General features: G+C 41.8%; 1 protein-coding gene across 4 annotated transcripts in view; it reads right to left on the bottom strand.

Moving 5' to 3' along the window:
• LOC120455884 (pneumococcal serine-rich repeat protein) overlaps positions 1-21562 on the bottom strand; it is a 117941-nt gene that overhangs the window by 49652 nt on the left and 46727 nt on the right. For all 4 annotated transcript variants that reach the window (XM_039642374.2, XM_039642373.1, XM_039642375.2 and 1 more), the window contains exon 2: positions 1154-1314. In XM_039642374.2, the coding sequence (XP_039498308.1) occupies positions 1154-1294 (141 nt within the window). In that variant the 5' untranslated portion in view covers positions 1295-1314. The remainder of the gene's footprint in view (positions 1-1153; positions 1315-21562) is intronic.

Here is a 21562-nt window from a genome sequence, read left to right as displayed (position 1 = left end):
AAGTTGTCAAAAGAGGGCAGCGGGGGGACGCTGCACAAACACACAAACGCAAAAATATGCGACGACTGCAACGTCGACCTTGATCGCCAACTTCCGCATTTTACAGTTACAGTTGGCGCGTTCGCGTTTTCAATTTTCCCAGGCCTCTACGGCATTTTCTTTATGTGAACGTCGAAAAAGGGTAACTAGCTGCTCAAAACAGTTATCCTTTTACCAATATGCCAATTTTTAGCCAAGCTATGATGTTTTCATCATAGAGAAAATCTAATATTTGGCTTTTCTGATTTTATGGCCAAAAATAATCAGTTTTTTGGCCAGAACATCAAAAATAATGGTCCAAATATGGAATGTCATACCTCGTTGAGTTCGTATTTAAATTTCCAATCAAACTGTGTTTTCAAAAAAAAATTTTTTTTTTTTCAATTTTTTGCTCATTTTGATGATGTTACCCCTTACAAAAAATGCGAAAAAATGGCGAAAAATTATTTTGACACAGTCGGTCAAAAAGTGATTTGGTTGGTTAGTATTGGTAATTAGGAGTACAAAACTGTGATTCTTTTCGATTTCTGACCATTTTCAGCCAAGAAATACCGAAAATGCCAATCGTAAATATTGAATTTTTGGCGAAAATCGTTTTTCTTTTTTTTGCGCCTATATGTAAATATCAGTATTTTGATCAGAACATTCGAAATATTGGTCCGAATATGGAATGTCATACCTCGTTGAGTTCGTAATTAAATTTCCAATCGAACAGTGTTTTCAAAAAAAAATTCTATGTCGTTCCAATTTTTTGCAAATTTTGATGATGTTACCCCTTACAAAAATGCAAAAAATTGACATAAATTTTATTTTTCCCAAATCCTCCAAAAAGTGATTCAGGTCTTTAGAAATGGTAATGAGCTGCACAAAACTGTAATTATTTTCGATTTGTGACCTAATTTGGGCAAGTTATAATAAAAAACCCCTTCGTTGTTATTGAATTTTCGCATAAGTACACTTTCCGTTCTATGACCAGAAAATCAATCACTTTATGGACTCGAATACGCTTTCTTCCACCCGCAACATACTTGCAAAGTATCTGGTATAGTCCTTTACTCGATAATGTTATAAAATACCTAAGATATGTATGCTTGTAAAAGTAAAAGGTACTCACCTTATGGGCTCTGATGGATGTGCCCTCTGAACAAACTAGTGTGACGTCCACCAGGCTCCCGTCTTGTAGTAATTGACTAAACACCCCTAACAGGTTGGATTGGTAATTGTTCCACCTCAAGCAGTAGTGCTCACTGCCCATGTCGGTGACAGCTTACGCTGCTGCAAAGAATAATAATAATAATATTAGTAAATGATTAGTTGCGTTTTGGGGGCGAAAAGTTTACAAGTATGTACATATGTATATATTTATATAAAATGCAGTGGAGAATGACTTGACTCTCGCGAGTAATTTCTTAATTTGGTATTTTGCGGTTGCAGCTATTGCCGCTAATTGAAATTGCGTAATCAATCGCACATGCGGCAGATACATGCATTCAGATAGGTGTATCTTTGTATCGGTATCTTTAGATGCAATTAATGCCACCAGCGCTTGCACAAATGCCAAACAAATTGCGAAATCTTGCCCAAAGTTCACAAATGTCACTGCCACCCAACAAAGAAATAAAAAAAAAAACAATATATATATATATATATTTGGGGGTTCTCAGTGGGGTATTGGTGGCCATGGAGGGCGTGACTAGGCGTGTCACTGCGTTATTTCCATAACAAAATGCTGACTGTGCACTTTTATCCAAGTATTTTTTTTTTTTTTGTTATAACATGCACCAACACTTTGCTGGCAACGAATATTTTGCAGTTAAAATCGATATTTTATATTCCAGTTCCCTTTGATTTAGATTTTTCGAAAATATTGCTAAATACCTACGTTTAAAAGCATTTGCTGTACGACAAAGATTTTACTCTATAAATATGCGAGCATTTAGAAATCTTTAATTAGGCATGCTGCATTTAAATATTCTGCACATATAAAGTTAAGTTCAAATGCCCAGACACTTTCATTCATTTACTTTAATTGGCAGTCAATTTCAATCGGCTTAACAGCCTTCTCCCCATCATCGCGCCATCAGTTTGCATTATTTTGATGGCTAAATAATTAATCGAGCAGCCGACCAGCATTCGGCCAATCAACGAAACGATCTGAAATTAGGTAAGCCCCCACCTCGCAAAGAAATTGCCAACTGCCAATTGCCAATTGCGAATTGCGAATTGCCAACCGAACACTGAACACCGAACACCAAGCACCCAACACTAATCCCCAATGGTAACAGCAAACATTTCCGGCCAAAACAACGCTGTTTTGATGGCCAACTGTCGCTGCTGCTGCTGTTGTTGTTGTTGTTTTTCTCCTCAACCTGGTGCAGCGAATCTCAGTCGCAAAATAATAATAAAAAAAAAAAAAATAAGTAACACACAACACAAAAAAAGCAAAAAAAAATACAGAAATAATAACGAAGCAATAAACTCTGAATTTATTTCAACAAATAAAACTTTGATTTATTGCACTACGCACCGGGCACACAGCATGCAACGGATCTCGGTCCCAGCGCCCCTGGCTGCCCCCCATTCTCCACCTCACCCCCTCACCCCTTTCGGTGAGCCCCTGGAAATGGAGCCCCTCGAAGCGATTTCGCAGCCCGATAACGATATTATAGAGAAGTTAGAATCTGTATCTGAGGCGAATGCGATCGTAAAGCGTAAATTACGCATGCATTTTGTTATTTCCCTGTATATCTCTCTCTCTCTCTCTCTCTTTTTCGCATTTTCCTGCCGTTGGAAAATTCGTGCGAACTTTCAGTGGGGCACACAAACTAGGAGCTTGGCACTGCAAAAAAAAACAAAAACAAAAAAAAAGCACAAAAAATATACTGGCCATATAAAAAAAGGGCAATAAAATTGGTCTTTATGCTGATGAGTAACCGTTAGCATGGAGCTATATATTTTAATAATAGATATTAAAATATATACTTATACTCAGTTTCATGGCTTTCGTCTCCAGTTCTTCTTCAAAATTTTATCAATGCTTAAACATTTCTGAGATTAACAACAACAAATTTCCAGCTAAATCGCTTGTTTTCCACGCTTTTCCACTCCTTGTTTCGCGACTGGTTCGGTTCTCAAGACATTTGCAAATTGTTTAGCACTTTTTCGGTTTTGACTGTGTTTCCTTAACCTTTTCGCAGTATTTCCCATTCAGTTAAAGATCGCACACTCACACACACACCACACACCTAACACACACATACACGGGGTAGAGAAAAGCCAAAATGTTGGCCTGGAAATTATGGCCCAAGTGGCAGGCAACACGCAATGGCTAAAGGTCGCCACATTGGCAGCAGTAGCAGTGGCGGCAGTGGCAGCAGTGGCAGCAGTGGCAGCAGCGGCAGAGAAAAAAAACTTCTTGCTGTTTTTATTTTCATTTGCATGCAACGGCAGGTCGACACTTAATTAAGAGAAGTTGCTAGTGGCCATGTTGCTGTTGTTGCTGCTGCAGTTGATGCTGATGTTGCTGCAGTTGCTGCTGCTGGCGTGTTGCTGCTGCCCACGCATGATTTTTGAATTAGCGCTGTGTGTAGTAACAACAACTAATATAATTGACAGTTGTTGCTGCTGCTTTGCCTACGTGTTCTGTTGCAGACGTCAATGACTGGCTGCAATGCATGCTAAGTAGGGGAAATATAGACAAAAAGCTAACTAAAAAACCAAGCCCAGAGAAAGCCGCTAAAAAATAAGCAAAAGAATGGAGAAAAATCTGCTGTGTTGCATGCAATTTGGGTCTGTTAATTGTTGTTGCTGCTGTTGCTGTTGCTGCTGTTGCTGCGATTTATGCCGCTTGCATGCTAATTATGCTTAGGGGAAGGGGGGCACGGCACGGCAGGGCAGGGTATCAGCCAAAATGGGTGGGTGAAAGGGGAAAGCACGAAGGGGGGCGGGCGGTGCACCAACCATTACTGACAACTAAATCAGTCAAATGATGATGGCTGGCGGCGGCTACCTATAGAGTTTTCAGCCAAGTTAATGAGCAGCGTAAGACAGGCAGCAACGGGCAACAAAAAGGTGCCCCTCCCCCTCCCCCCTACCCACCTCTCTCTTTTGGCCAACTGATCTCCCACAGTGCACAGTTCTGGTCAAGATGCTGTTGCGGTTATTCATTGAGGCTCTTTTAGTTGGCTCTGTTTTTTCAATTAAAGACCCCCGTCGCTGTAGGTTCCTAAGCTCAGTAAGCATATGTTGCTGCTGCAGTTGCTGGTTCTGCTGCAGTTGCTGCTTCTGCTGCAGGTACTGCTACTGCTGCTGCTACTGTTGCAGACGCTGGCTGGCTGGCCTAAAACTCATTAATATTGAAATTTGTTCGTGTGCATGAGTTATTAGCAATTTTCTAATTAAGGCTCCCTGACGAGCCGCCAACGATTCTTGGCTAGTCGCTACTCTTCCCCACTACCCCATCCCCCCCCCCCCCCCATTCCCACACCCCTCGCCACACCTCATGCTTGGGCGCTCACCTGAGGCGCCTGCCCCTGACCCCCCACCACCCCGCCCCTTTAGACAGCCCCCTCAATGTCACACCCACAAGAAGGCCGCCGTTTTGCCTTTCATGTTTTGTTTTTCCCGCTTTTCCATATACTTTTTTCTCTTTACTTTTTTTTTGTTGTTTTGGCGTAGAAATTTGCATTTGATTTATTTATTTATAAACTTAATTGCCGAGTGCTTTTTAAAAGTGGGCGTGGCTGGCAGACGCGGCAGAGTGTGAGCGCTTAGTTAATGTCGAAATTTATAACAAATTCAAGCAGATAAGCGAATCACAATTGAGTGGAGTTCAAAGCTGCGTTTTGTGGGAAAATGCAGTAAATCAATCCACACAAAATGTATATTTAATTTAGATAAAAATGTTATAAATAATAGCAAGTAATAATAGTAAGCTATATATATATTCCAAGTATAATAACGTATACTATAAAAAATGTAATAAAAATGATTACAACGTTCCCAAGATTCCATCAACTTTCTTTGAAGGCAGCGACTTGTAGCCCAGTTTCAGATGGCAATCAAAGTCAAAGTCTGGTCACTGGTCACGAGATCAGACAATGATCAATGATGATCTCTTCCTGCGCCACCCGAGCCCCAAAACCACTCGATGATCATCCACCCGGGCGCAGAAGTCCAGGTTCAGAAGCCCACGCACACGCCGTCAACCCACAAATGCCGCATGTTGCAGTTACCGTTGAATGTTGCAAGCTGCTGGCTGTTTGCTTGTTGGTTGCAAGTTGCTGGTTGCTGGTTGCTAGATGCTGTTTGCTGTTTGCTGTTTGCTGCATCCTTGGAGTGTTCTGTGCGTCCAGTTCTGGCGGCCAAAACAGCTGCAACTTGGCAACGGGCGAACCTTTTGTGGTCCAGGCCAACAGACAACACACTTGACTGATGAAGGCAGCGCAGAGTCCCCGGTTTGGCCACTTGTTTTCACGACAGCGGAATGGGAATAGGAATGGGAATAGGAATGGTACTGGGAATGGTACTGAGAATGGGAATAGGAATGGGTTAGGTGAACTGCGTGTGAGTACGCCTACGTGCGATGGCGGCACATTTTAAATCAAAAAGAAGGGCGCACGATGCAGTGCAGTTCAGTTTCGCTGAGCTGAGCTGAGTTAAGTTGAGCTGAGTTGAGTTGAGTTGAGTTGAATTGCAGTTATGCCGCGCCTCGTTTTTTCTCTCTACTCGATTATTAATTGCGATATCAGGGTGGAGGGCGAGGGGCAGCGCGGGGTGACAGTCACTGTGCACAGCGAGAAAATATATATTTCCATATTCATATTCATATTCTTTCATAAATAGTTCTGCTCAAACTTAAACAGATTTAATGAATACTATTATAATAAATATGAAATATTATATATCTTTGGTTGCAGTGCTCTGTAATCATAAATTCAATCACTCATTGTATTTATATCTAAAAAAAATATTACAGCTGCAACAGGTGCTGAGTAGCGCCATGTTTTTTTTCAGTGCAGGGGTGTTTGAGCTGCAAAACAGTTGCAATTTTGCTGTTGTTCGCGTTGTTTGAACATTGCCGACACAGTTTGCGATTATCATAATGCTGCCTGCGCAGCTCATGTTGCAGTTGTTGCAGTTGTTGCTGTTGCTGTTGTTGCTGTTGTCGATGTGAATGATGATTATTTTGATAAGTTGCGCAACATGTTGCTGCCTTGCTGCCACGGTTTCCTTTCCACTTCAACTTCAGAGTCAGATTCAGATGGGCATCTCTCCTCTCAATGGCATCTTAATTGTTCCGCTGCCGCCGCCCGAGCGGCAACATTGTTGCCAAGGTGTTGCCTGCCTCAAATTGCCGCTTGTCACTGTGCGGAAGTTGCAGCAAACTGCAGCAGCAGCCGCAGCAGCAGCAGCAGCAGCAGCAATAACGCGAGCAACAACTATGATTATAAATGCTTTTTATTGATTTATTAATCGTTGTCTGCTCGCTGGTGAAAGGATTTCGCTCTGGGCCTTATCTCATAAATTTCCAAAGCGTTTAAAGCAGATCTCTCTCCATCTCTCTCTCTCTCGCTTTTCCCGCTTTTCCAGCGTCCTCCTCAACCCTCCCCGCTTTTCAGTTTCCTGCCAACAGCTTTCTATTGTTGCCTTGGCAAGTTCAAAGTGGCAAACGCTTTTGGCCAGCTGCTCTCTGCAGCTCCCACTTTAAAAGCTGACCCACGCCCACTCCCCAAAATGAAAATGGGAAAAAATCACACACACACACACACACACATACACACACCCACGACGGACAATAAAAAAAGGGATTGCTGCCTCGTGTTGCGTAAAGAATAATAAAAACAACAAAAAGGCGCCGCGAAAAATGAAAGAAATATATGCAAAATTATTACCGAAAAATGATTAGGCTTAAGGAGTGTGTTGCAGAGCGCTGGTTTGCTACACTGCTACAAAAAAAAAGATGTATCACAAAATAGCACTTAAAAATGACATACAACAGTTCTTCATATATAACCCTATTCTTCAGTGTTTTATTTTTACAGACTTTGCGCATTTTTTCTTTGTACTCAAACTTCAAACTGCCTTTTTTCTTTATACTCAAACTTTAAACTGCAAGTTGCATGTTGAAGTTAGCCAAACGAGTCGCTTATTATGGAGAACTCGTGTGGCATACGAATATTTGAAAGATGCATCATTTGCAGTTGGCCAAATATTGCGTGCACTCTGGACGGCATTAGCATAATTTTCGCGTTAATTTTCGTGCAGTGTGACCGCAGATTGCTTTGTGTTGCTGCTGTTGCTGCAGTTGCATTTGCAGTTGTTGCCGCAGTTGCAGTTGCTGTGGCTGTTGCAGCTCTGCCACCTACAATATGTATGGCTTAGGTGTCGCCTTTGTGGCACGAACATGACTTTTGGCGGCGCATGCGTGTTGCCTGGCAGTTTGTTGCCAGTTGCCGCTGTTGTTGTTGCTGCTCCTGCTGCTGTTGTTGTTGCTGCTCCTGCTGCTGTTGTTCAACTGATTTACTGGCCGTTGCCATTGCTGTTGTTTCGTTTTTGGCCAGAGATAAGCGCGAACAAACAATACAGTTGCTGCCGCACAATTTGCAGTTATTTGTGGGGCGATAAGCCGCAGCAGCAGCAGCAACACAAGCAACAGCAGCAACAGCAGCAACAAGTGCCACTGCAACCGCTGTGACATATTGCTGGCAGGCGCAGGTCAGCGGCAATTGAAAGGCAATTAAATTAGATGCCCAGACACACAAGACAAAACGAGATCAGCCGCAGAGTCAGAGTTGAGTTAAGTTAAGTTGAGCTGAGTGGAGTGTTGCTGTTGCTGTTGCACAAACAGCCTTGAAACGAGACGATTGCTGCTGCTGCTGCTGTTGCTGCTGTCGTTACTTTGGCCACAAAATTTATATTATTAGCCAATTGTTGCTGCGGTGCAGGCCATGATGAAACGGCAAACAGTTGCCGCTTGGTGTTGCTGCTTTTTGCGTGTCGAATTTGACTATTTGTCGGGTTCTTTCTGCCGTTGTTGTTTCTGTTGTTGTTGTTGCCGTCGCCATTGCGCAATAATCATTTTCAATTTTCATATAAACATTTTGTTTCGTTTTTGTGGCCGTTTTCTGTTGCCGTTGCCGTATTGACGTTGCCTTCACCTCGTTGCCGCAAATCGTTGCACGTTGCCATTGCAATTATTCCTGGCATTGCGACAGCGGCAAACGGCAACAACGTGCCAAGACCACCCCAATAGTCATTAAAGTTTAATAAGCTAGGGCTCCAAGTTGCAGTTGCTGCAGTTGTTGCAGCTGCGGAATGTTGCTGCTGCTGCTGCTGGTGGTGCTGTCACTGTGCCACTGCTGATGCGTTTGGGTCACCTGCAATATGCAATGTGCAATGTGCAATATGCAAGCAGCAGTGCGCCAGGCGGAAATGTTCTCAATTTCTCCATCCAAAACTAATCAACTCTAGTCAAAAGTTGACGGCAGCAACACCTGGCCAAGATCTTTCGGCCAGGAAGTTGCAAATGCGGCTCAGAATGTGCGTAAACTGCTGCAGCAGCAGCAGCAGCAACAGCAACAGCATCAGCTCGTGGCATAAACAATTTCAGGGGGGGGGTTTTTTTTCAGCTCGAGTGAGTGAGTGACTAGCATTTAATCAAGAGCAATCAGCAGCAGCAACATCGGCCATAATTGCTGCCATGTTGCACTGGCCACGTGCTCCATTTTATCAACATTTTCAGCCACGATGACAACAGCAACTTGCAACTTGCTACCTGCAGCTTGCAACAGCAGCAACAGCATCAGCAACAGTGGCAGCAACATTTTGATATGGCACACGCAATGCTCATTTGTCCGCCATCTGCCATACACACACACACACACATATATATATACATATATACATTTTGATAAATGCTTGCTGAGCCGCAAAAAAGATTTATGATTATTGCTTTGTAATTTGTGTTTAAAAAATGCGCCGCCTTGTTGTTGCCTTTGCGGCAATGCCGGCTGCATAAAAATCAATTAGCAGACCCGAAATCAAAGAAGCTCGGCCACAAAGAGGCCACCACCACCACCAACAACAACACCACCAACAACAACACCACCAACATCGACATCAACAACAGCCACAGTAGTTGCCTTGAGTGCATAAACAATTAATGTTGCGCGTTGATGGCTGCAGCAGCGCCACCTATCGGCAACCTTAATTTTTTTTTATTTCCCAGCGGCAGGAACGCATTAACAAAGCGGTACAGTGGACACAGAATATGTGAAAAATCTCATAATTTAGCAAAAAAATAAATATATTTAGAACAATTTAATTGCAAATATTTCTATGTTTGCTTAGGGTGTAAAAAACTAGCTAATGAAATGGTTGCATAATAAAATATTGATGTAATTATAAATTAAACCAAACTTGGCATTTTCCTATGTTTTGCTTAGTCCGGCTATATTTTAATAGTCCAGCTCTAATCCCCATGTGCGTTGTCATTAGGCAGCTTTCACTGTGCAAGGGGCAGGCGCTGGCTTGTCAGCTCTCTAAGCAGCCAATTAATGTTGCTGCAGTTGCAGCAACAACAGCAACATGTTGCATGCAGTGCAATTTATTAATGAGATTGCCCGCTTGATTACAAAAAGGCAAAGAGCGTTGTTGTTGCCGCTGCTCCCGCTGTTGTTGTCGCACGCAGCAGCAACAGCAACAGCAGCAGCAGCAACATGTTGCCGTTGCCAGCGGGTGTTGCACATTTATTGAGCGCTTATTAGAGACTCCAACGTGCGTGCACCGCCCCGCAATCGACCCACACACCAAATTAGGTGTCAAATGACAATGGATGGGTGTGTGAGTGTGCGTTGTGCTGCTTTGGGGGATTTTCCATATTTTTCTTTCTGTTTTTTTTTTTCGGGGGGTGTTGACGCGCAGCTGGCGCGTATTAAGGTCAAAGAGCGATCGCAATCGCAATCGGATCGTGTCGCCCCAGCAGCTGTCAAACTCAATTCGCAATTCGACTTTGCCACATGCAAAGGTCAGTCGCTGCAGCTGCCACAAGATTTTCGACATTAACTTGCCACACACACACACATACACACACCCCCTATGCTATTTTTTTTTTTCTCGTCCGCTTAGCATCATAAAAATGTCAAAGCTTTATTTGCCCGCTTCTTGTTGCTGATGTTGCTGTTGCTGCTGTTGCTGCTTGTGTTGCAGTTGCAGTTGTCGCCTCTGTTGTTGCTGTTGCCATTGTTGTTGGTACGGTGGCGGCTAATTGGCGTGTCATTGGCTGGAACGCAGGCATAAATCTGTTATTTTATACTCGCCTTGTATGTGCAACACACGGCGTATGAGTAATGTGAGCAAAAAAAACGGAACACAATAAATCGATGGCGAGCGGGGCGAAGGGAAAGAGAGAGAGGGAGAGGTGAACAAAGTGGGTTGGGTAAAGAGTTTAGAACAAAGGGATATATAACTATATGTATATATATTTTCTTTGGAAAAAACCCTTGACTTTTAGTCATTATATTTAACTCAGCAACTGAATTATGTTTAAAAACCTGGTGGCTTTCTTTTTCTTTTTGCAATATTTCATTACGAATCTGTAATGTGGCTGTGGTTTTTTCTCTACCTTACTGTTCCTTGTAATTAGTTAGCAATAAAAAAGACGTATTTAAATGCATTTGCATTTACTGCAAAATAAAAATCCTTTTCCTATTGCCGTTAATTATTCCTTCATTTCACCATTCACTTTTATCTCTCCATCATGCAGCAATTTTTCATTTACCACTTTTCAGCGCCCGCCAATTACCAATCCCCGCACCCCTTGCAGTCGCCTTAACCCCATAAAGCCCCCATCCCGCCCACTGTCATTCCCCACTGAGCGACCAAATTAACCCACATCAATCACAATGCGAAAAATTTCCATTTTAATTTGAACGCAACTTAAAGGAGTTGTGTCAGTTATTTTTGAGCCAATTTTTTTCTCATAGCTAAAAATAAAACTGAAAATGAAAAATAGAAGAGAAAAAAACCGTTGGATAGCTTAAAAACGAGCCTAAAAATAACTAAAGTGGCAGGCAAAATCTCTGTCAAAATGCCTATGCTCATGTTTGGAGTATATCAATCCGATTCGCCAATTCTGTCTCTCTCTCTCTAGAAAAGGACGGAGCATACTGGCATCCCATATCTCGCGCTCTCTCTCTCTCTCTCTCTCTCTTTCTCTCTCTCTCTCTCTCTCTGTCTTACTCTCTCACTCGCACTCCGTTGTTGTTAATACAATAATGGAACGCGGTCTGTTATAATATTTACAGCTTTGAATTAACTAACGAGCTCAAAAAGCGAACCGGTTGCAGTGGCAACAACAGCAACAGGTGTTCAGCGAACGCGACGCGGAACGCATGGAACTATCCGGAACAGGTTGGAACGTATCGGAATCCGTTGCACTCAAAAAAAACAACAAAAAAAATTCTAAAAAATTTATGACATTTTTCTAAAGGCGTGTGAAGTGAAACATTCACTCAATCAAACGATTATTATTGCATATTGATATTAGGCTAACTGAAAACGCTTTCATTGCTTGTTCTTTTTTGATTGCAAAGTTGATTTTAAATATTTATTGTTACTTAAAAACAGTTTTAGGTATTCCTTTTTTTTCGAATTGTAAAATCGTTTATTTATTGTTACTTAAAAACAGTTTTAGGTATTCTTTTTTTTCCGAATTTTAAAATACATCTTTTTTTAGATATTTGTTAGAAATTAGTTTGATTTGATGCACTCCCGATCGCTACAGTGCATCTGTGGAGCCTCGAAGCCTCGTGCCGACTTTCACTCATCCAAGCTGCCACACCCCCGTACACTAAATCCATCCTGCCTCCTGCCCCCTGCCCCCTGCCCCTCGAAACCAACTGCCCACACGCTAATTGCGGCAAACAAAAACGCACGAACGGAACGCAATCGAGAAGGCACCAGATCGGACCACCAATGCAGCAGCAGCAGCACCAGCACCAGCAACATCAGCAGCAAGTTGCAACCGTTGCTGCCACATGCAACATGCCACTCACCCAGACAGATACCGCAAAGGAAAAAAAATAGTAAAACTGGGATGCGAAATAAAACAAAAATAGTAGAATGAAAAAAAGAGGAGAAAAATTGCCATAAACAAATAAACACTTGACTTGATTGTGGACGCGACTTGGTTCAGAGACCACAGCTACTACGGATCGTATAGGATGGCATCGATTCTGATCATCGGGGGCGTTATCGGGAGCAGGAGTTAGGAGCCCAGTCGTGCCGCATTGTTATGGATGCGGCGTGCAGCAACTGCAACTGCATCAGCAAATCAAATTATGCTTAATTTATGCCCCGCACAAGGAGCCAAGTGAATGAAGTGCAGGAGAATGCTTTTCGTTTGGTAGAGGATCAGTACTTTTTGAAAAAATATATGAATATATTTTTTATATTTAAAATATTACAATCTTCCTAGGTAATTACTACCATTTAACGCCAGATAAGAGACAAAACAGCCTGGAAAATGAGCAATAGTAGCGCAGACATAATATTGACTTATAGCGCGTGCTTTTGCACGCTTAAGAAGTGGTTTCCAAAAAATAATAGATCTTTCCTTTAGCCAACCTTTTAACCAAGAAGAAAAAGAAAAAACCGCCCAGTAGCCAAGAAGGCTGAGAAGGAAGCCCACGCCACATCATTCATGCGACAACGTCACCAGGAACATGGAACTTGCAGCATGAGGCATGGAGCTTGGAGCATGGAGCTTGGAACTTGGAGCATGGGGCATGGAGCAACCACTGCGGCAGTAACTTAAACTGCACCACCAGTTGGACCACCAGATAGCAATTATATATAAATATATATATATCTCGCCTGGATGTGGGTCTGCTCTTGTGGCAAGTGATTCCCCTTTTGGATTTGTTAGGCTTATGCTGCTGTTGCTGTTGCTGTTGCTGTTGCTGCTGCTGTTGCTGCTGTTGCTGCTGCCATAATTTCCATCGCCGGTCGTCGCCACAAATCTGCCAACATAATTTTGTTATTTCACTGCCACTTTGTTTGACGTGCAAATGTTTGGCTTGGCCGGACTTAGCTTGGCTTCAACGTAGTTGCTCTTGGGTCCACACGGGCAGGGCACATCCTGGTTTTCGGATGATTTTTCAATTTGTGTGTGTGCCTCCCCGCCGTGTGCCTAAGACAATCGGTCTGAATAAAAACTGCATAGATAGAAAAAAAAATAAAAAAAAGAAACACTGCTGCGGTTGCAAGCCGTTCCGCTGCGGTCATAAGTAACTTTAAATTATGATGAAAGTAATTTTCTGCTTCAGTGGCGAACGCCGCGCCAACTTTTAGTCAGCGTCAGAGGGCCGCAACATGATTTACACCCCGAAATGGTAAAAAAAGCGATGGGTTTTGGGCCAATGAGAGGATACACAATCGGTCGACAGGAACTGGCAACAATAGTCAAGTGTAAATTAAGTAATTGCCGGTAGGCAGGAGCAGGAGCTCCAAGTAACTAGCAACCAGTAACCAGTCACTAGTCACCAGTCACTAGTAACCAGCAAGCAGTGAGTAGTGAGTAGTGAGCAGTAACCACATAGTAACCGGTAACCAGTAGCTGCTACCGTTGTCATTAGTGACAGGCCAACATGAGAAAAATACCGAGGGAAGACTAAAAACATGGCAAATAAAAAAAAATGAAAAGAAAAAAACTCCAGGACTCCAAGTGCCACGACATTGGTGCATAAATCTCTTTGCAACGCAGAAAAAATATGGGACACCTAGTGCCACCCATGAAAACATGTGGCAAAACGCCCTGAACACAAAAATTGCTATCCAAATGAACAATTTCTAACCTTTTTTTTTTGTTGGATTTTTATAGCTTTTGCTAGCTTAACTACTGAGCCTGGTTTCATAGATAGATAATAATTAATATAATTGAACTGAAGTCGACATACGACATGTACTTGTAAATGATAAAACCTTAATAATGTTTTTGTAAATGATAAAACCTTAATAATGACATATTCTTGTGAATGTTAAAACCTTAATAATTTCTGTACCATTAGTTGTAGTTAACAATAATCGCATTTGGTTGCCCAAGAAGAAAAGAATTGGAATTGGCCAAGCCAAGCTTTGTAACCCACAGGGCGTTGATAAACCGCAAGTTCGCCCAAATTACAATATTGTTAGCCATTTGCAGCAATGCACCGAGTAGTTGTACAAATTTGCATAATAATAATCACCGCCAATAATCTATAAAAAAAACCAAAAAAAAAAAAAAACCGAATCCAATCCAAAACGGAAACGCAAACGCAAAACTGAAGACAAATTACTCACAACCGCCCCCGCAGGGCAATTAAGCCTGGCTAAACAAAACAAAAAAATAAATAAACTAAAGGAAATCTCAAATCTTTGTAATGGACCCCAGCACATTTGTACAATTAACAGTTATTCATATACACATATATATATATTTTTTTTTTGCCTCGTTGGAAGCTGTTTGGAAGCCGGACTTCAATGGAAATTAAGATCAGGCCATAACTGGCCAGAAAACCGAAACATTTTCCTCTGAGCCACTGGGACATTTCAATTGCTGGCCAACTAAAACGAAGAAAAACTCGCAAAAAAAAAAAAAGAGATTGAAATAGAGCGAAATATTTGGACCAGCTGTTGGCAGGGATAAGGAAAAATACAAAATCAAAAAAAAAAAAAATAGATATATGTAAAAAACAAGAATGAACTCTCGCTGCCGTTTGGTTCGTTTATTGCTTGCTAAAACAATTTAAAAGCAATTTGAGTCACGTTCGGGAGTCGAGAGAGGGGGTGAGGAGATACGGATACTGAATGGGCATTCATTGAATTTGCATTTTCGTTGGTCGAACCAAGTCTGGAAGTCACCCGAAAAGCCGTTGCAATTGTTAGCCAAAGTTACTTGTGCACCTGGCGAAAAAAAGGGGATGCTTCAAAGCATTAATGATCTTAATTGATTAACTGATTGGGTTACATAGAAAAAAAATGAAATTCATATTTATTTAGAGCTCCTCGATGATTTTCCTACAAGCTTCTTTCATTTTGAAATTGATTTTAATTTAAACATAACTTTTTAAAAGATATTGCAATATATGATAGCTTTGCTTGATTTGAATTAAAAAAACCCCTTTAAATTTGAATTTATGTAAAATTACTCAATTGATTTCCCACACTATCTAAAGGAATTTCTTTCGGTGCATTGGTGTGTTTTCTGTCAATTCTTTTGGTGTCAGATTTCAATTTTGTTTCGTTCATTTCCAATGCGTATCGTTTGCTAAGGCAACCACAGCAGCAGCAGCAGCAGCAACAACATCAAAATAGGCATTTGGCGGCATTTTTACAAAAGCAACCGCCGCCAGTTGCAAGTTTATTAATTCAGCAACAACTTTGCAACTGTTTTGAGTCAGCAACGGCCAAAGCAACAGCAAATTGTCATCCCCCGCGGCTTGTTTTTCCCATGTGAAATTTGCATTTTCATATGCCGAAGTGCTTGGCTGTTGTTGCTGTTGTTGATGTTGTTGCTGTTGTTGCTGCTGTTGTTGCTGCTGCTGCAACTGCAGCAATTGTTGCTGATGCTGATGCTGCTGTTTGCTGTTGCTGCGTGGTCTCCACACCTTTTGGCAGCAGCAGCAGCAGGAGCAGCAGCAGCGTTTTGGCCATTGTATTGATTTATGTTCGCATTTTGTGGTCATTTCTCTTAGTTGCCCGGCCAGAGGAAAATGTGACAGCCTTTAGCCAAATCAGCCGACTGAATATGCATCTATATCCATATGGTTTGAGCATCTTATGTTGCTGAGCATATACATATATGCCCACATAGCCTATACTTTTTGGTGGCCACTAGCTATTTAAGGCATTTTTACCTGCTTTCACGAGTCGAGTAATCTCAATTGCTAATTGAAGTCGTTCGGAATAACTCACCTGCAAGACAACAAAAAAAGAGAAAGGAAGGCAAATATTTAGTACGCGATTCGCATTGTGAATATTTTTTAAAATGGCTATGGTAAATGTCTTATTGGTATGTCGAATATTTTATTTTCTAACAAGCATGCTATATGTTTATTCCCCAAACAATAAACACATAAATGCCAAAAAAAAGTAGAAAATTTATATAAAAATAATATTATTTGATATATGTAAATATATATATATATATACTTAGTTGATATATTCCACAAACTATTGCCAACACCTTTCGCATGACCCCAATAAGGCGTTGACCATTTGCTGCGTTCGCTCCGGAAAAGTCAAAAGTTATGGGTTTCATTAGGCCGCATTCGATAGGCAGATAACGAGTGACCCAAACGGAGTGTACTATACTACAACTTGGCTCCTTGCCGCAGTAACTTGCAGCAAGCAAGCTGGACTTTGTGGCATTAGCACACACCCGCTAATCTGGGCACATAACTCCAGTTTCGTCGGCGATTTCGGCGGCTTCGGTGTGCACAACAAATGCGGAAGCACTTTCCACAGATGCAGACAACTACTCCTCCAATGATGCAGCCACTTATCGGTTGCCCCCAAAAATTGCATTTCTCTACATACCTACATACATACATATATATCATGGAGTTACGTATATACTCGTAGATATATAGTTGAGCGTAATCGAAATTGCGCATCGTTCTTTGCAGCAAGGAAGCAACAAAAAAATAAAAAAAAAGGCAGAAAGTTTCGATTAAAGGCGACCAGGTAAAATGCAATTAGAGGGTGGGATGCGTTATTAATGTGGAGCGCGAGCTCTGGCAGCCAAACGAGCTGCAAAATATTGATATACATATGCCACATATGTGTGCCCCAACCCCCCTTCTATCCACCTAGATGCACATATAACATATATAAACTCGGTCTAGGCATGCGGAAGCGAAAAAGCGCCAAAAGCCAGCGAAAAATGTGCGAAAAAACTGAGAGATGAAAACGCCGCGTCGGGAAGCGAAAACCAAGGCCACTAACCGCAGTTTAAAGTACCCTTTGAAATGTGTATTAGTTCTATATACCAACTATATAATATAAATAGTAATATAAATAGGTATCAGCACAGTGAAGGCTCAATACTGAATTGTAAAGTATGTGTAAATATGCAACATATATTTTATACATACATCTAAAAACTTATTAGCTGCATCTAAGATACTTGCATACATCAAAAAGTAGCTCGATAATGAATCTTTTAGTTATAATTTTAAAGAATGAATAGTTTTGGGAGCCAACAAAACAGGAGCTACCAAAGCAGCTTAGAGTATCTGAGCCAAAGGAGCAGGCCAAACGAAAATCGGTAGCCAAGGCGCTGCAGTCCAAGTCGCGGGGCCTGACTTTATATTAGATTGCCAAGTGGGAGGTGTTCACGCACACACACTCAAACACACACTCACTCAAACACTCACTCACTCACACACTCACTCACTCACACACACACACACTCACTCACTCACACACACAAGTCACTCTAACAAGCCGGGCCAAGACTTGTGTTAAATGAAAACGCATTAAAGCTCGGCGAGCGTTTTCAGTGGGCGTGTTGCAGCTGTGCGGGGAGTTGTGAGGGGGGCAGCAAATAAAAAGGGGGCGGTTGGGGTGCTGTGAGGGGGCTGGGGGGCGTGCCGGGCGGCAGCAGTGGGTGTGCCGTGGATGGCAAACGGCGCTGCCAACTCGTTTGGCTCTGCCGCCCCCTAATTCTGCTCCCCTCTAATTCGTTGATTAATTTTGCTATATACTTTTAATCGCGCGGCAAAAAAAAAAAAAAATATAATATAATATGGAGAAAGCTGGAATTTTGACTTAGGAAAGTGTGAGGTGCACTGCATTCCATATAGAAGCCAAAATGTACTTTTTACATCATTCTTTGCGGAATTTAATGTAGAGTGCGCGCATCTCAAACGAAAATAAAATCTTAAAAAATCACTTTTCAATTGATATTTATGTGCAATTTGTATACCAGCCAGTGGACAGCACCAGCAACCTCTACGATTGTCAATTTGCCGCCGATGGCTGCGATGATGATGGCTAAAATGATGGCGACGGCTTTATCGCTCATTGTCATCTCCGTATATACATAGATGCATTTTCCGAGTGGAGACCTCCGATGTCTAATTGGAAAAACACGTGAGCAGCACGCACAGCTGTGTAGTTGTCATAATTAGAGAGTATACTATACTATATATATATATATATATGGCATATCAGAGATCTAGATGGGCTGCCGCATAATGGGCTGCAGCGGATGAGACACTCTATTCCATTCGCCTGGTGTTCGATATTGGCGGGCAAAAAAAAAAAACTGGGCGACTGGGCGACAATTTGCTAGATTGATTGAGGCGTCGTTTTCCCAGTCCCCAAGTCTTTCAGATTTTCAGGGTTTCAGAGCTAGTGGCACCCGGGATGCGATCAAGTGAACCGGTTCGAGCAATTAATGCCTTAAATGCGCCTGCCTGGTGTGGCATTGTTAATTAATAACACAGAACCCGCGCGCGCAACGTCGACTAATTGTTAATGCAAAAATCGTTGCAAGTTAGAAAATCAATTTTTACTTTAATGACCTGACAGGTAAGTGCATATTAAAATTGACCAACTGGCCCTCCTCCTCATCGCTGCTGCTTAAGTGTTAAGTGGGTAACTAAAAAATGTGCGCAAGATCGCTGATGCTACGATATTGAAATTGGCCAGCAAAATTGATCTGGAATTTGAATCATACATTTTATTACCAATAAATACCGTTAAGATCCTTGTGGTTGAATAATAATGTGGGTATTAAGGCTTTGAAATGGCAGTTTTGCACTTAAATAGATGCCTTTCCAAACCACAAACAAAAAAAAAATGCCCATTTAAACACACAATTGCGGGTGTAAATGCCTTGGGCGAAATTGACTTTTCACGAATATATGCCTGGCTAATTATTTTTCAAGTGCTCATTTAAAGATATTTATGTTTTCTTAAATCCCTTGCAACGTTTCCTTTACATATATACTTAACGATTTATTTGCAGCTCCAGTCCACTTCACTTCAAGTCTGTGGCTATCTTTTGGCGTTTTGTTTAGGCCACGCCCCCGAAATTGCAGTTACACGGGGCCAGTTTCAAAGTCACAACTCGACCGGCAACACTAAAAAAATTCCAAAAGAAACCGCCCCGCAAAAAAAAAGGCTTACAAAAAGCGGCAGAAACAGTGAAACAAAAAAAAACAAAGTGCAACCGCAGGCCAAAGCAAATAGTGTGTGGAGTGGGCGTGGCCAGTTGAAGCGATGCGAGTTGCTAGTTGCAAGTTGCAAGTTGCTGTTGCTGCGGCTGCTGATGTTGCTGTTGGCGGCGGCGGCGCCTGGCAAATGCACAAGGCCAAAAGACTATAATTAAGCCATGCCAGAGGCCAACTCGGCCGGGCCAAAAGGAAAATGCGGCAATGCGGGAGGGTTGGCCGACAAGCGACAACTTCCTTCTAACCTAAAAACTAGAAAACTGCAAAAAAAAAATGATACGCAAAGTGAGATGGAAAGAGACTTTTATGCAAAATACTAAACAATATCCGTTGTGCGTTGTCAACAAATGACATGAAATTGGCAACGGCAACAGCAACATGGGCAAAAGGAGCACATTTCCGTTTCAAGCAATTTCCGCGAGAGTCTCTCTCCAGCAGCCGAGTGCCATTTGATTGGTAAGCAATTTACGCAGGCGACAGCAGCAGCAGCAGCAGCAGCAACAGCAGCAGCAGCATCAGCATCAGCAGCAGCAGCAACAACAGCAACATCAGGCCAAAAGCGACCTGGAGAAAGGGGCCAAAGGAGTTCGGAAGACAAGAAGACCAAGAAAAATGTGTATGCAACTTTGCGGCAACATCTCGCGACCCTGACCCGCAACAACATGTTGCATGTTGTGCCCCGCGCCAGCCACAAATCATGCAACACAGCTGATACTCTTACTGCTTTACATTTGATTTAATTTTGAACTTTTATCAAATGCATTTAAAAGTATGTATCTTACTAGCTAATCGGTTGACATGAGTGCGGCAAACAGGAACATGATTTATTAGGTTGTAAATGTTTTGAAAAGTCGTAAATCTTTCGCGGCCAGCCTTTCGATATTATGAACTTAAATATCAAGCAATAATTTAGATATTAAACAAGGCATTTGCCTTGGATGTAAAAATGGAAATGCTTGAAAACTCATTTAATATCCGGTATTCATTTTTGAACTTTGCAATCCAACCGCCTATTTAACGTTTATTATTAATTTACCAAATCTTGGCAACAAATCCAATTATCTAAAGGGCATCCATAGTTCATAGTTTTTGGTCAGTTTTCAGTTGATCTGACTGCCATCTCTTCGTCGTTTGATCTTGTACGCATCAAATGTTGATGCCTCCATGTGATGCCGTGGTTGCTGGTCGAGCATCCGTTCGTCTGCTGATTTGTATATCTAATTTTCATAATCTCCCAGCAGCAGCAGGAGCAGCAACATGAATAGCCACATTCGCCATGCCACAAGCCGCAAGTTGTTTCTGTCTCTGGTTGAAGGAAAGGAAATCAAGTCTCTCTATGGCTCACAGGCCTCATTTGAATGCGTGCCATGGATACAAAAAAAAAAAAGGGGGGGGCCCATTTTTGCAGTGGCCAAAAGGGGGGTGGCGATGGGCTGCTTGCAACCACAGGCGGCACGTTTAGCAACGCATGTCAACGCAACAGCAACAACAACAACATCATAATCATCATGAGAGCGCAGGGGGGAGGGTGGCGGTTCTTTTGTAATTAACACAGAATCTGCTTCCGGCAATAGACAGCATGTAATACAGTCGAGGAAAAAGTGTGGAACAAGCATAATATATTTTAAATAACAATAAAATATCTATCTAAAATATCTATCTAAAATATCTATCTAAAATATCTACCTAAAATATCTATCTAAAATATCTATCTAAAATATCTACCTAAAATATCTATCTAAAATATCTATCTAAAATATCTATCTAAAATATCTATCTAAAATATCTATCTAAAATATCTATCTAAAATATCTACCTAAAATATCTATCTAAAATATCTATCTAAATATCTATCTAAAATATCTACCTAAAATGTCTATCTAAAAATATATATATCTAGTATCTATGAATATCTTTCTATGGTTCCTTGAAATAAATCTATAAGATATGACAAATATATACATATAAAACGTCATATTTCAAGATCCTTGTAAGGAGAAGTAACTACAAACTATTCCTATTATTCTGCGCCGCAACTGTGTGCGTGCAGCAGCAGCAGCAGCAACATCAACAGCAGCTACCTGCGACATGAGCGACATGAGCGACATGGGCAACATGAGCAACATGTGTCCGATGCGTTTAGCGGGTGGCCCCGCTGCAATGTTATGTAAGCTCGGCTGCGACATCTTCTAGCTGCTGGCAACATGCACCTGAGCCACCAGAATGACGAATGACAAGACATGCAAACGAGTCGAGTTGGCCAGAAGGGAATGGCATTGGGGCCAGAATGGAGGAAGAGAGGA

This window comes from Drosophila santomea, chromosome X, assembly GCF_016746245.2.
Source record: "Drosophila santomea strain STO CAGO 1482 chromosome X, Prin_Dsan_1.1, whole genome shotgun sequence".
In the NCBI taxonomy this organism is placed as follows: domain Eukaryota; kingdom Metazoa; phylum Arthropoda; class Insecta; order Diptera; family Drosophilidae; genus Drosophila; species Drosophila santomea.
Note: the sequence above shows the minus strand (reverse complement) of the source record. Positions and strands in the feature narration are given on the sequence as shown.